General features: G+C 53.1%; 1 protein-coding gene across 1 annotated transcript; it reads right to left on the bottom strand.

Annotated features, from left to right (window-relative positions):
* Window positions 1-12,625: 12,625 nt before the first annotated feature.
* Window positions 12,626-14,385, bottom strand: FGF4 (fibroblast growth factor 4). The gene is made up of 3 exons (XM_022592301.1): window positions 14,046-14,385; window positions 13,331-13,434; window positions 12,626-12,802 (listed from the first exon to the last, which is right to left on the bottom strand). The coding sequence occupies exons 1-3, from the start codon at window positions 14,383-14,385 to the stop codon at window positions 12,626-12,628; spliced, it is 621 nt and encodes a 206-aa protein (XP_022448009.1).
* Window positions 14,386-14,680: the final 295 nt, after the last annotated feature.

Raw genomic sequence — 14,680 nt, 5'->3', positions numbered from 1 at the left:
CCTCAATGCCAATATACCTCTCAGATCTTTCTAGGACTTGCCAATCCTCACTTGTTGACATGGAGAGAGACAAGACACAGGCTGATGTTCTAGAGAGGACCAGTTCCATCTGGAATTTAATCAGGATTTTACATAGTCTGATCTATGTGTATGGTACTCCTTGTTAATATCAAGGGATAGCAGTTTTCCAATTACAGGATGGATACAGAGTTTCCTTTAAATGCAAACTGAGTGGATTTAAAGAAAAAAATGAAGTAAATAATTGAACAGATTACACAGAAAAGGCAGCCATCAGTCCAGGTGATTATTTACATTAGTAAATAGTCGTATTTCTTCTGTTTCAAAGATCTGTTCTTAACCATATGTAACCAACTCCAGTCCAATTATCCTCAGATGTTCAGGTTCCAAGTATTCATTCAGTTATTCATTCAACAAGTACACAGTGAGGCTCCCCTGTGTGCACAGCCCTCCTTCTGGGGTACAGCCCTGACCCAGGAAGGCAAGGCCTGACCCAGGATCTCACCACAGAGAGGAGGCAGAAACAAGCAAGTACATGCAAAAGCAGACAACTACGGTCATTTCAGACACTTACACACAAGGGGAGAGTGACGGGCAGGCCAGCTCATCTGCTGTGATCCGAGAGTGCCCCTGAGCTGCTGCTCAGAGCAGGATGCTGAAAAGAGGCCCAGGAGGGGCAGTGTGCAGAGGCCCGGGTGCAGGACAGGATGGAGGCCGGGAGGCTGGGGCGAGGCTGGGAGTGGGGAGTCAGAGCAGAGCAGCGAGAGGCCTGTGAGCTCTTTCTTCTGGATAAGCCTTCAGATCTCTGGCTCAGCCATCACCCCTTTTCCCCGCCAAATCCGTCTATTGAATATTTTAGAAAGTAATTGTTCCATGTGCTTTAGACGCATCTCTTCAAGAGATGTCTTTCTTATTTTTGGTCAGTCTCCAGTCATGTCTCCCTCATGCACTGGCCAGGGCTTCCTCCCCAGGCAGCTGAGGGCCCCAGGACATGTGGTCATTTTTCTTTGCCTATTCATGGCTTTGTCTTCCCTCAGCCCTTAACTGCTCGGGCTGAACAGCAAAGGACGACAGGGACCGTGGATGGCCCAGCAGCACCTTCCCGAGGGCAGGAGATGCAGGAAGGCAGAAGGGAGGGCATCCAACCATCCTCTCTCTGCTGACTCCATGCAGAGAGAGTCAGTTCCTGGGCCTCTGGTGCACGTGGCAGCCCTCTGCCAGTTCCTGGGGCCAGAAACAATTCATCCTGTTAAGTGGCCCCCTCCTGGTGCCCAGGGCTCAGAAGGGATTGTTTGCCATCCAGGAGACCCATCAAGGAACACGGGCCTTTGATGCTGGAGGTCCCCCAGGGCACAGGGAAATCCTAGATTCTTCCAGAAGCCTCCCAGACAAGTAAGCAGTGTTCTCCACCCCATTCCCTATTCCCCTCCCCACACCCAAGAAGCAAAATGCCCAGCTGGCCAGCCTGCCCTGGATGTCCTCTGGTTCCAGGGAATGAATGTGCTGCAAAGAGAGCTGGGTGTATGCTTCAATCCATCTTTCCTGCCTCTCTGCCAGGGCCTACTCCTGTTATCTTGTGCTGTATAATCAACTCCCCCAAAACTTAGTTGTATAAGACAACAACCGTTTTACTGGGCTAGCCAATTCTCGTGAGGAACTTGGACAGGACACACAGGATGGCTTGTCTCTGTGGCACGATATCTGGAGCCTCAGCTTTGAGGACAAACGGCTGGGAGCTGACATCATCTGGAGGCTTCTTTACATGCCTGGTGCCTGGGCTGGGATGATTTGAACTCCAGACACGGCCAGGCCTGTTGCCAGACGGCAAGGACACATGGCCTCTTCATGCAGCTTGGGCTTCCTCTCAATATGGCAGCCTTGGGTGGCTGGGCTTCAAGGTGGTGGCTCAGAGCTGTAAGCATGAGAGGTCCAGGGCACAGACGCTGAGTCACCTTTCATGACCCAGCCCCGGAAGGCACAGTGGCACTTCCACTGGTGGGAGCAGTCAGAAGCCCACTCAGTCACAGGAGAGGGGTCATAGACCCCACCTCTCAGTGGGAGGAGAACCCAAAAAGTCACGCCCATTTTTAAAACCTTCACAGAACCTCCTCTATCATTTTATCCAAGAGTCTGGACTTCTGCACAGAAAGGAACATGTCGGCAGATCCTCGTGGAGAGGGTGCTCTGGGGTTTGGCTCCAGGTCTGCCCAGAGTCTCTGCTGGTTTTGCCTTTTTTTGCCTATTAACAGGGTGTTGTACAAGCACAGAGTGTCATGCTTGCCTCCATCAGGAGAGGGGAGTTTACGTAGGACAGGGGTGGCATTAAATCACAAGGAATCCCACAGGGAGAAAGTTATTCCCTTTCAGCCATTTTCATTAAGAGGAGAAAGTTTCTGTTTGGTGATAGAAAGCCCTTCACACATCTCTAACACTTGCAAATCTCCCTTAAAAAAAAGAAAAGAGGGAGCGCCCCAGGCTCAGAGCTTTCGGCAGAACGCCGCATCTTGCAAGAATTTCTCAGCATCATTTTCTGTTTGTTTTCTTGGGTTACCTTCTGTGTACGGCAAGCGATGATGCTTTTCCATTTCAGCTGGAGTTGTAAAGTTGGTTTTTAAAAATTAATTAATTAATTAATTTGTTTAAACCGGGTCTTAGTTGCGGCAAGCGGGCTCCTTAGTTGCAGCAGGCGGGCTCCTTAGTTGCGGCTCGCCAGCTCCTCAGTTGTGGCATGAAGTCCCCCCAGTTCACTTTTAAATGCAAGATATCTGGGGAAAGAAAGACTCGGAAATAAGTGAGCTATCTGCTATTTAAAAAAAGAAGATCATGGGACTTCCCTGGTGGTGCAGTGGTTAAGAATCGGCCTGCCAATGTGGGGAACACGGGTTTGAGCCCTGGTCCGGGAAGAGCCCACATGCTGCGGAGCAACTAAGCCCGTGTGCCACAACTAACTGAGCCTGCACTCTCGAGCCCGCGAGCCACAACTGCTGAGCCCGTGTGCCACAACTACTGAAGCCCACGCACCTAGAGCCCGTGCTCCACAACAAAAGAAGCCACCGCAGTGAGAAGCCCGCGCACCACAACGAAGAGCAGCCCCCACTTGCCGCCAACTAGAGAAAGCCCGTGCACAGCAACAAAGATGCAATGCAGCCAAAAATAAATTTAAAAAATAAATAAGGTCACCTTATCTAACACCATACACAAAAACAAATTCAAAATGGATGGAAGACTTAAATGTAAGACCTAAAGCTATAAAACTCTTGAAGAAAACATAGGGCAAAATCTTCACGATATTGGATTTGGCAATGGCTTTTTGGATATGACACAAAGACACAGACAACAAAAGAAAAAGTAGAAAAGAAAGGCTCATTGTGGGATTATATGAAATCATGGAAGGGAAACTTTTGAAAATTGTGAAACACTATATAGAATTTAAAGAATCTTTCATTCAATAAAAAATAGACAAATTGGACTTCATGAAAATTTAAAAATTTTGTTCATCAAAAGACACTGTCAACAGAGTAGAAATGTGATCCACAGAATAAGAGAAGATATTTGCAAATCCTCTATCTAAAAAGGGATTAATAGCCAGAATATATAGAGAACTCATAAACTCAATGGGCAACTACATGATGAAAAAAATGGGCAAGGGACTTGATAGACACTTCCCTAAAAAAAGACATACAAATGGCCAATAAGGACATGAAAAGATGCTCAACATCACTAATCATTACAGGAATGCAAACCATGACTACAGTGAGGTATCATTTCACACCCATTAGGTAGCTACCATCAAAAAAAAAAACAATGTTGAAAAGGATGTGGAGAAAGTGGAATCCTTGTGCACTGTTGGTGGGAATGTAAAATGTTACAGCCACTATGGAGAACAATATGAAGGTTCTTCAAAAAATTAAAATAAAACTACCATAGGATCTAGCAATTCTACTTCTGGGCATATACCCAAAGGAAGTGAAAGCAGGGTCTTGAAGAGATATCATAGCAGCGTTATTCACAACAGCCAAAAAAGTGGGAGCCACCCAAGTGGCCGCTGATGTTTGAATGGACAGGCAAAATGGGACTATTACTCAGCCTTAAAAAGGAAGAAAATTCTGACACAGGCTACAACATGCACGAACCTTGAGGACATGATGCTCAGTGAAACGAGCCAGACGCAAAAAGACAAACACTGTGTGATTCCACTTGTAGGAGGTCCCTAGAGGGGTTAAATCTGTACAGACAGTTGAGAGAGTGGTGGGCGCCAGGGGCTGGGGCAGGGGGATGGGGAGTTAGTGTTTAACGGGGACAGAGCTTCAGTTGGGGAGGACGAGAGAGTCACAGGGATGGATGGTAGGGATAGTTGCATAACATTTTGAAGGCATTTAATGTCACCAAGCTGGTACGCTTAAGCACGGTTAAGGTAATAGGTTTATGTTCTATTTTCCACAGTTAAAAAGAAAGGGGAGGGGCTTCCGTGGTGACCCAGTGGTTAGGACTCTGCGCTCTCACTGCCGAGGGCCCGGGTTCGATTCCTGGTCGGGGAACTAAGATCCCGCAAGCCAAGCTTGCTCAATGAGCCGATGTGGACACCAGGCAGCCCTTCTGTTAGCCCCCAGGGGCTCCTTCACCAGCTGAAACTGGCTCCTGGTCTCCTGTCCGGAGGGCGGAGCGTGGACTTGACTCGGGGGAGGGCATGCACACTGAACCTGCACGTATGACCCCAGGAAAGGCTCCCCCTGCCCCGACGCCTGCGAGGAGTACCTCATAGGTACCCAGGGCCGTCCTGGGTCCTGGGGATGTTTAGATGGTGAGCAAGTCCAGGCTCAGCCCTGCCCTCAAAGGTTCCTGTCTTGGGGTCTTCCCTGGTGGCGCAGCGGTTGAGAGTCCGCCTGCCGATGCAGGGGACACGGGTTCATGCCCCGGTCCGGGAAGATCCCACATGCCGCGGAGTGGCTGGGCCCGTGAGCCATGGCCGCTGAGCCTGCGCGTCCGGAGCCTGTGCTCCGCAACGGGAGAGGCCGCAGCAGTGAGAGGCCCGCGTACAGCAAAAAAAAAAAAAAAAAGATTCCTGTCTTGGGGAGAGAGAGAAAGCAGGCCCAAGCAAATAATTCATAATTCTTTAATCAGTTCATAACTGTGGGAAGGTTACGTAGAAGTGCCGGTGTCGTGGATGTTGGTGGTCCCCACCCAGACCCCTTCCCCGGATGCTGCCGTTATCCCAAAGCTCCTGATGCCTCATAACCCCCTGCCCCTTACCTTTCCTGGAAAGGCGCCACCTTGCCGGTCTGTGCCCGGGAGGGTCCACTGTCCCCTGGGGCAGGCTGCAGGCGACAGACTGATAAGAGGAACAAAGCAGGGACCCCATGCTTTCAGGTGGGACATTCACATCCAGAGCACCCCGCGGGGTCAGGCGGGCCGGACTCCCTGCTGACACATCTGTCTCTTTCCTGGTCCAGGTCTGCTTCCTTCATTTTCTTCCAGGTTTTTCCGAGAGTTCCTCCCTTAATGAACCCCTTGCTCAAGAATCTCTGTCCACAGATACAGAGAACAAACGTACGGACACCAAGGGGGGAAAGTGGCAGGGGTGGTGGTGGTGGTGGTGGTGGTGTGATGAATTGAGAGACTGGGATTGACATATATACACTTGTATGTATAAAACAGGTAACTAATAAGAAGCTGCACTATAAAAAGTAAATAAAATAAAATTCAAAGAAAAAAGAATCTCTGTCCAGGTTTGGCTTCTGGGGAACCTGACCTAAGACACAAAGGAGCAAGTCGCTGGAAACGTGGCTCCACGGGGTGGGAATCGTCCAGGGAAGGTTCTGGGCAATGACGATACCAGCAAACCTGTATGAGCGTCTCCTGTGTGCCAGGCCTTTTCCTTCCCAACACAGGACAGGTGTTCATTTCTTTAGTCCGTATAGCAAATGGCCTTTGAGTTGTGATTTTAATAATAAATCAGAGTTAACGGATGTGCTGGGTTGATTAGTGCCCTCCAAATTCACGTCCACCCAGAACTTTCTTGGAAACAGGGTTTTGGCAAATGTAATTATTCAAGTTCCAAGGAGGCCATCCTGGCCTAGAGTGGGCCTGAAATCCAGCAACCGATGTTCCTGTAATGAGAGGGACAGAGACACAGAGGAGGCCATATGAAGTCAAAGGCATAGACTGGAGCCATGTGGCCACAAGCCCAGGGACACCTGGAGCCCCCAGAAGCTGAAAGAGGCAGGAAGTACCCTCACCTGGAGCCTCTGGAGGGAGAGCAGCCCTGCCCACACCTTGATTTCAGACCTCTGGCCTCCACACCATGAGACAATACATTTCTGTTGTTTTAGGCCGCCTGTTTTGTGGTCATTTGTTAGGGCCGCCCCAGGACTCGGACACACCTGGGTAAAGAGCTTGGGGGCCAGGAGGGCAGCACGTGCAAAAGCCCGGTGGCTGAATAGATGGTGCCTTTGGGCTCTGATAGCAGCAGTGTGATGGGAGCAGGGCCGAGCACCAGGGTAGGGGTATGGGGAGACAGCGGGGTGGCCGTGGGTGACAGCAAACTGGGCCTTTGCAATAGATTGAAGAGGCTGCAAGTTCTGTGCTTTTCTCTCCCCCAGAATCTGAGCTGGTCAGGTGGTTTGCATGACCAGTGGCAGAAGTGGTGTTCTAGAACTTTCCAGGCCAGGCCATAAGAAGCCTTGGGCCTCTCTGAGCACTCTCCCTTGAAGCCTGAGTTGCCAGGGAAGAATTATGACCCTCCTTACCCCAGTTGAGCCCATCCAAAGGCTGAGTCCTTGAAAAGCCCATGTAAAGCAGAAGAGTCATCCCACAGGGTCCTGTCCAAATTCCTGACCCACAAAACTGGGACGTTTAATAAAGCGGTTGTCTGAAGTCTCGAGTTCTGGGGTAGGTTGTAACGTAGCAGTAGGTGATGAGAAAAGCCTCTGGGACCATGCCGTCGAGGGCCGTGCTCTCAACCCTCGCTGCAAAAGGAGGCTGTGGACAGACTTCCAGCAAGGGTGAGGGCAGGGTAGGTGCGCTCTGAGAAGGCCCCAGAGAACGGGCCGTTGGGGGTAGATGGAGGTAGGAGGCCAGCTGAGAGGCTGCTGCAGCCTCCTGGGCCCATGCAGAAGTGACAGGCACAGAGGTCGCTGCCTGGAAGGTGGGGAGATGGTTAGATTTCAGAGCCAGGATGGCGAAACCAACTCTGCTGTGTGGGGGACCGCAGGCCGGTGGGAAGGGTGGGGAGGGCATCCCAGGGTTCGGCCTGTGCACCTGGGTAGGAGGAGGGTGAGGCTCGGGGAGGGGTGGTGCTGGGGGTGGAGGCTGGGCAGGGCTGCTGTCCAATGGTCCAGCCAGGTGCCCGAGCTCCTGGGTCTCCTCTGGCAGCTCGGCTCCCTGTGTGCCCAGCATGTCCCCAGCGAGGACATGGCCCAGCGTGGGCACCCCTCCTTCTGCCCACCTTCTTTTGGCCACGATTTATTTTTTTATGGACGTAGAGTTGATTTACAATGTTGTGCTCATTTCTGCTGTACAGCAAGGTGACTCAGTTATACACGCATGGACATCCTTTTCCATATTCTTTTCCATTATGGCTTACCACAGGATATTGTGCTATACAGTAGGATCTCGCTGTTTATCCCACTTATTTTGAGGTGGGTGGGGGCCGCACCGCGCGGCTTGCAGGATCTCAGTTCCCTGACCAGGGACTGAACCCGGGCCCACGGCAGTGAAAGCGCAGAGTCCTAACCACTGGATCGCCAGGGAATTCCCCCACTATTTTTTTTTTTTTTAAAGAAAAACGTAGGATTCAGATTCTAAATCAAGAAAAATTACAATTTATTCACACTGAAGAAAGACTGAGAGCAAGACCCCTTGCCCCGTCACATTCTAGAACAGACCGGAGTGGACCAGTGCGGGCTCCTGAGTGGGAGGTGGATTCCTGGAGTTCCCTTCAGAAACAGGGCGAGGCAGCCCTCCCTCCGAGAAGACCCCACCACACCCAGATGAGGGTCTTTGTTCTCTCTTTTTTTTTTTTTCTCGGTACGCAGGCCTCTCACTGTTGTGGGCTCTCCCGTTGCGGAGCACAGGCTCCGGACGCGCAGGCTCAGCGGCCATGGCTCACGGGCCCAGCCGCTCCGCGGCATGTGGGATCTTCCCGGACCGGGGCACGAACCCGTGTCCCCTGCATCGGCAGGCGGACTCTCAACCACTGCGCCACCAGGGAAGCCCAGGTCTTTGTTCTTTCTGACAGCAACTCCTAACAGAGTTGGATGGGCCAGAAAATCAGGCCATCAGCACCCCAAAGATGAAAAGGGTTGGGACTTTAAGACTATAATTAAGTCTCTTAGGAGAATAACAGTGACGAAAACCGAGCACTTCACACGCATCCTGTCCTCAATCCACACACCAGGCCCCTGAGGCACAGAGAAGTCACCTGGATTTTCCAAGGTTACACAGCCAGCCGGGGGGGCAGTGACGTTGGCCCGCAAGCGGGGCCAGTTTGGTCACCAAGGACAGACAGAGCTGAGGAGGAGGTGCCCTAGAAGGCAGGAGGATTTTGAGAAACCCCAGCAGGGCCCCCTGCTCTCCTCTGGACCGTCTATTCTCAGCCTGGCCGCCAGTGTCCCTTTTCCGCTGTCCCCGGGGCATCGAGACGGACCCCACAGCCCAGCCTCTCTGTCTCCTCCCGGCTCGTCATGTATCGTCCTCTCCCTCGGGATGAGGGCCCCACCCGGGCAGGGACCTCTGTTTTCCTCACTGGGGTATCCCGAGCTCTTAGAGCTGTGCCTGACCCACAGTAGGCATGCAACAAACAAGTGTTAAGTGAATGAATGACTTTTCAGTCCCCTCTTTGGACCCAACGTCAGTCTAGAGGCAGGAAGGCCAAGCGGTTCAGCCGCCAGATTCCACCAACCATGGGCAGGTTCTCGCCTCAGAAGCTGGATGAAGCCTTCCATGTTTGGCCAGGGCAGATATGGACCTGGGGACCACAGGGGACAGCAGGAGAAAAGGCCAAGGCTGGGCCTCTTCACTCCTTTTCCACCCCCCACCCCAAGGAGTATGAAGAACTACCCCGCTAAGTTCCCCTAGGGCTGCAGCTACAAAGGACCACAAACCGGGTGGCTTCCAATAACGAGAATGTATTCTCTCCCCGGCCTGGAGGCCACAAGTCCGAGATCAAGGTGTGGGCAGGTTGGCTCCTTCTGAGGCTGAGGCAGAGCCTGGGCCAGGCCTCTGCACACCTCCTGGGGGTTCACGCTGTTCCTTGGCATCTCCTTGCTTACACACGCATCTCCCCAGCCCTCCTCCATCCAAGGCCTCCTCCCTGTGGCTGTCTCTTTCCACGACCTTCCTTTTATAAGCACGCCAGTCACAGAGGACTAGAGTTCACCCTAATGACCTCATTTTAACTCAATTCCCTTGTAAAGACCCTATTTCCAAAGAAAGTCACATTCTGTGTATGGGGTGGGGTGGGGTAGGACTCCAGTGTATCCTTTTGGGGGGCCCACAATTTAACCCATAACACGGCCCGTGGATGTCTCGATCCTCCTTAGATCATGGGCGTCCAGAAGAAAGTGATGTCTCAGAGGGCAAAATAAGTACCATTAAGGACCCTGCAGCCCTGATGGCCTTTTCTGGGTCTTTTTGCCAAGTGACTGGATCTATTCTGGAGGGGGGAGGGGAACACAGATTCTAGGCCCGTTAGGTCAGTGCTCAATTTTTTTTTTTTAATTGCCGTCGACACTACTAAGACCTCCTATATCACATCCTATTAGAGACCAGTTGGATATATATATATAGTAGACAACAGTGCTCACAAGACAATCTGTTCCCTTACTGTGATTGACACAATCTGGAAGGCTCTATTCTATATGATTTTATTCCATTTCCTTTTTTGTAGAAGACTAACTGGGGTTCATTGTATTGATTTCAAGACTCATTGGTGGGAGATTGAAAAGTATGCTTGAGTCAGTCTTCTGACGATCAGCTCTGGGGGCTGCATTCTCCACCCACAGGAAAGTACAAATTGCTTTAGCCTGGACCAGGCCAAGGTGAGGGGAACTGGTCAGTCCCCGGGTGGGAATAGTGTGAATTAACCCCATCAGGAGAATAAACTACAAGATTCAGTGTCATCACAAAACTCTGTGACACTCACACCCCCCAGACCCCGCCCCCGAGGCTCCTGTCTTCAAGGCCACATTTGTGTGGACACAGCTGGCTAAAATCTGTCTCCACGCCCCCCGCCCCAGCCCCGGCCAGGCGAGGCTCAGGGCCTCAAATAGACACTGGGAGACAGGGGGAGGGAGCCATATCTTGGCGTTTCAAGGCAGGTTTTAATCGTTTGTGATACCTTCCCCGACTATGTCCATCAAGTCCAATGGGGTTCTTTTTACACGTGATAAATGTTTTCCATTTATTCTGTATTTCGATGTGCACAGCACATACATCACAATATGGGTCGGCACCTGTATAAAACTACAGACAGATTCTGAAAACAGCAGTAAGTACAGAAACCTCAAATCCCCATCACAGCAATAGAAACACTTTACAATATTTCAAAGGTTCAACGACATCTCTACACGCTTCACATCCGATCCGCTGAATATATACACGTGGTCAAGGATGGCCAAGTTCTGCCCTTAAGACATCTGAGTTCCTGATAATCTGACTGGGCTCTGAGACAAGACATCGTCCCATATTTAAGGCATCTGAAACAATCTGGTTTGTTACTATGTGAAAACCGTAAATACAGAAAGGCCACAAATCCCAGCTCCTTACCCCCGCCCCCCGCCCCACTCCCACCCCTACGCAATCAGCACCGAGATCTCTGAGCATCGCTCAGTACTCCTGGAGTCTAGGGCACGGTTTAAAATTTTTTAAAAACATTTTTACGGCCTGGCCTGAACAGCAGTTTGAGATGTAAGGTCCTGTCTTAAGTGGCTTCTTTCTTCTAGGCCTCAGTTTAAGAATAGTATTTTAAGTAGATGATTTGCATTCGAACAAAGAGTTTTAAAAAGGAATGTGAAAGACAAAAACTCCAATCAGATTTTTCCAGTCTTGCTGTCTGTAGACTCCCATAAAGTTAATTCGGGAGACAGTTCAGAAACATCTTAGGAGAGTATTAAAAGTCTTGAGGAAACATTCGGAGCATTTCTGGTAGCAAGCTAAGGTCATTTTGTATAAACTCGAAAAAGTCATTCATTAAAATTAAATGTTTGCCATCACCTCGGAACTTTTTTTAAACCTCACCGACCCTGCCTCTTCCATCTTTGCTTCCACGACAGGGGTTACATTTGTAAAATATATAAAGAAAAATATAAGGTTACTTGGTGACCATATAGTGTACTCTAACAGCTGTCTGCAAATATTTTCACCATGATTATCCTTACTAAAAGTAAATCACGGGGTAAAGATAGCTCAAACGTGACAAGGTTCGAATGGGGCACACCAACACTATCGACAATCCTTTTGGCTACATATGGAAAAAAAAAAAGCCACTTGGGATGGCAAACTCCTACACCCGGCCTGAGCTTTCTTCAGATTTTGCCAGATGAGTGGTTTAAGGGCTTTCGAGGTAGATGTTAAATCTACTTAATCAGGAACGCAACGGAGAGAAGCAGTGACTCCCTCCACGCAAACTGCCCTAAGTGTTTTTGTACAACGACAAGGACATTTCACCTAAAATGAACAGCTAGTTCTAGCCCAAGCTTCCCAAACACAGGGACGTGTGTGTGGTTTTTGGTTTTTTTTTAAATATCTACATGTATACGCTATTACTTATCAGAAATCTCCACTATCACAAACTTTCACCCCTCGGGTTTTGGCAGTGGTTGTACATCCACCCAATCTTGTCCATTTCCAGGCTTCCAGTGCCATATCAATTCCTCTCCGATGGACTTTACAAAATTGCTTTGTTTTTGCCTTTTCCCCAATGGCCACAGAGAAACACGGGCTGTGGTTGATCCAAAAAAAGGAAAACAGGAGTTTATGAAGTTGCCCACAGGTCTCCCCCATCTGGTAGGTCGAGGAAGATTGACTGCAGCAAAGTTCAAAGGTCACTCCTGGCAGATCTAAAAACAGAGCGGCAGTGGTGGCCTCGACAGTGCGCTTTCTGTACCCGAAGTAAACCGATATGTCCTGAGGAATATCTTCAGGACACAAAGGGAGTGGGGCGCTGCAGGATGCTAGGAACGAAGCCAAGCCTGGGAGCTTCCTTAACTGGCTTCTAAAGCCCCAGGAAACCTTTCCAGACACAGAGATGCTCACCACCAAACCACAGGGGACAGTGCAAAGCAGGGTTGATGTCACAGACTGATGTCACCGGTTTTTAATACACGGAATAGCAGCCGTCGCTTGTGACAACTTTTTGACAAGTTAAATCAACCCAGTGGAAGGGTCTCTACTGTTTTATCAGAAAAGTCAGGGTTTGGTGGGTATTTTTGTTTGTTTTTTTCGGAAAAATACAAAACACGTCCACAGAGCCATAAATAATCTGGTGGCAATATATACACATTTAAATAATTAATTTAAATATCTTACACCTACTCTTGAGTTAAACTGTCCATCCGAAGAAAGTGCACCAAGGTGGCCCTTGGCACTCCCCTCCTGGGGGCTCTGAGGGTCACAGCCTGGGGAGGAAATGGGTGACCTTCATGGTGGGTGACACCCGGTTCCCCTTCTTGGTCTTCCCGTTCTTACTTAGGGCGATGAACATGCCGGGGTACCTGTAGCACTCGTAGGCGTTGTAGTTGTTGGGGAGGAGTATCTCTTTGAACTTGCACTCGTCGGTGAAGAAAGGCTGGCGGGGAAGGAGAAGCGGTGTCAGGTGGAGCCATCTCTGGGCCAAGGGACCCCTGTGGGCGGTGGTCAGGGAGTCCTTTCTCTCCCCGTCCCACCCTGGCTGCCAGGCCTCTCCTGGGAAGTCAGGGTGCCAAGACCTTCGCAGGGTGATTAGAGGGACCTGGCCGGCCGGCAGTGGCTGCTGCTCCAGACACCTGCCCAGCGCCTGGCAGCCAGAAAATTTCATCACCACTGTGTCCACCCCGAAGACTGCAGTCCTGCCCAGAGGGACCCCCCCCACCAGGGACTACAGTGAGGGGCTCCCAATGACACCCTTTGACCGACTCAAGGATGGCAGGAACGCTGTCCCTGTCTTGGGGCTGTGCCTCTCGTTTGGGCTGGCCCGGGGTCAGCCGCACTGCCTCAGGGCCTTGGAGGGGGGTGTCTCCAATCCTGTGACCCCACCGCAGTTCCACATCCCGGCGTCGGGTGGCCTGGAAGCGTCGCGATCCTGCCCGGCTGCTCGGCCGGGCCCCGCGGTACTCACCGAGCCGTAGAGTTTGCCTCTGCTGCTCATGGCCACGAAGAACCGGCCGGCCACGCCGAAGATGCTCACCACTCCCCGCTCCACGGGCGAGAGCTCCAGCAGGCCTGGGGGCGGGGCGCGGGTCATTCCCGGGCACTGGACCCTCGGCCCTCGCCGCCCGACCTGGCCCCCTCCTCTGCCTGCGCGCCTCCGGGACGCCCACTTCTGGGCTGGAGGTGAGTGTAAAGGACCCGGGTCCCCGGCGCAGGTCGCTCCCGAAGGGCCCCCGGAGCCCAGCGGGCTCGCCCCCAGGGCCGGCCCAGCGACGGCCGCGCCCAGTCCGGGACGGTAGGAGAGCGGTGGCCCCGGCGGCCCCCGAGGCCGGCCGGTCCCAACACGAGCGCGCGTCCCGGGCTCCCGCAGGTGCCGGTGGCTGCGCCGCGCTCCCAGTGCCCACGGGCCAAGGCGCTGGAGTTCGTCACCCGGAGCCCGGACTTCTGAAGGCGGGGAGGCGGGGCTCGGCTGCCCGGTTGCGCAAAGCCGGTCGCTGCTGCGACTCCCGGAGCCGAGCGCGTTTGCGTCCCCGGCGCCCCCACGCCAGAGGGACCGGAACCCGAGTCCGCCCCGGCTCCCAGAGCCCGCGGGCAGGTGTCAGCCGAGACCTTCGGGTGCGAGTTGGAAGGCGCGGCCGCTGCCCCGGGGCCCCGACCCTTCCCGCCCGCCCCGCCCCACTCACTGTCACTCGTGTCCGCGTGCACGCCGCCGATGCGGCCGTCTGGGAGCACCTGGAGGTGGAAGCCGATGCCCACGTTGCAGTAGAGCCTCCGCAGCCTCTTGATGCCCAGCAGGTAGTCCCCGGCGCCGCTCTGGACGGCAGCCTCCTTGGGCTGCGCGGCCACCGGCAGGCGCGCCAGCGAGCGCGCCACCAGGCTCTCCCAGCGACGCTCCAGCTCGGCCTCCAGCGTGCCGTTGGGTGCGGTGGGCGCGGCGGCGCCCCCTCGGCCGGCCCAGGGCGCCAGCACGGCCAGCAGCACCGCCGCGAGCAGCGCTGCCGCGGCCGCCCCGGGCCCCGCCATCCCCGCCCTCGGGCCGTGCGTCCGTGGGTGGATCGCTGCGCCCGGGAAGCCGGGGGCCGAGCTGCGCCTGTGGGGGCTTTGCGGGAGTGCACGGCCTGGGCCGGGGCAGGGAGTGCACGGCCGGGGAAGCCGGAGGCGAGCGACGGAGCCCCCAGGCGCCGGGAGCTACCCGGGCTGCATGGAGAGGTTGGCAGTGGCGGAAGGACGCACGGCCGGGGCTGGGACCCTGCGGAGCGGTGCGCGCCTCCCTGCGCGCTGGGCCGGCCCGGGCCGAGCCGCTATATATAGCAGATCG

This window comes from Delphinapterus leucas, chromosome 7, assembly GCF_059928025.1.
Source record: "Delphinapterus leucas isolate spDelLeu-1000000601 "Yukka" chromosome 7, BTC_Dleu_Yukka2, whole genome shotgun sequence".
Lineage (NCBI taxonomy): Eukaryota > Metazoa > Chordata > Mammalia > Artiodactyla > Monodontidae > Delphinapterus > Delphinapterus leucas.
The sequence above is the reverse complement of the archived record's forward strand: the minus strand, read 5'-3'. Positions and strand labels throughout refer to the sequence as shown.

Bases quoted from the DNA above. Each gene is read 5' to 3' on its own strand.
- FGF4 (XM_022592301.1), bottom strand. From the start codon at position 14,385: ATGGCGGGGCCCGGGGCGGCCGCGGCAGCGCTGCTCGCGGCGGTGCTG. The intron at 13,435-14,045 runs GTGAGTGGGGCG...CCCCGCCCCCAG, and splicing joins GCACGCGGACACGAGTGACA to GCCTGCTGGAGCTCTCGCCC. The intron at 12,803-13,330 runs GTGAGTACCGCG...CTTCCCCGCCAG, and splicing joins GAGGCAAACTCTACGGCTCG to CCTTTCTTCACCGACGAGTG.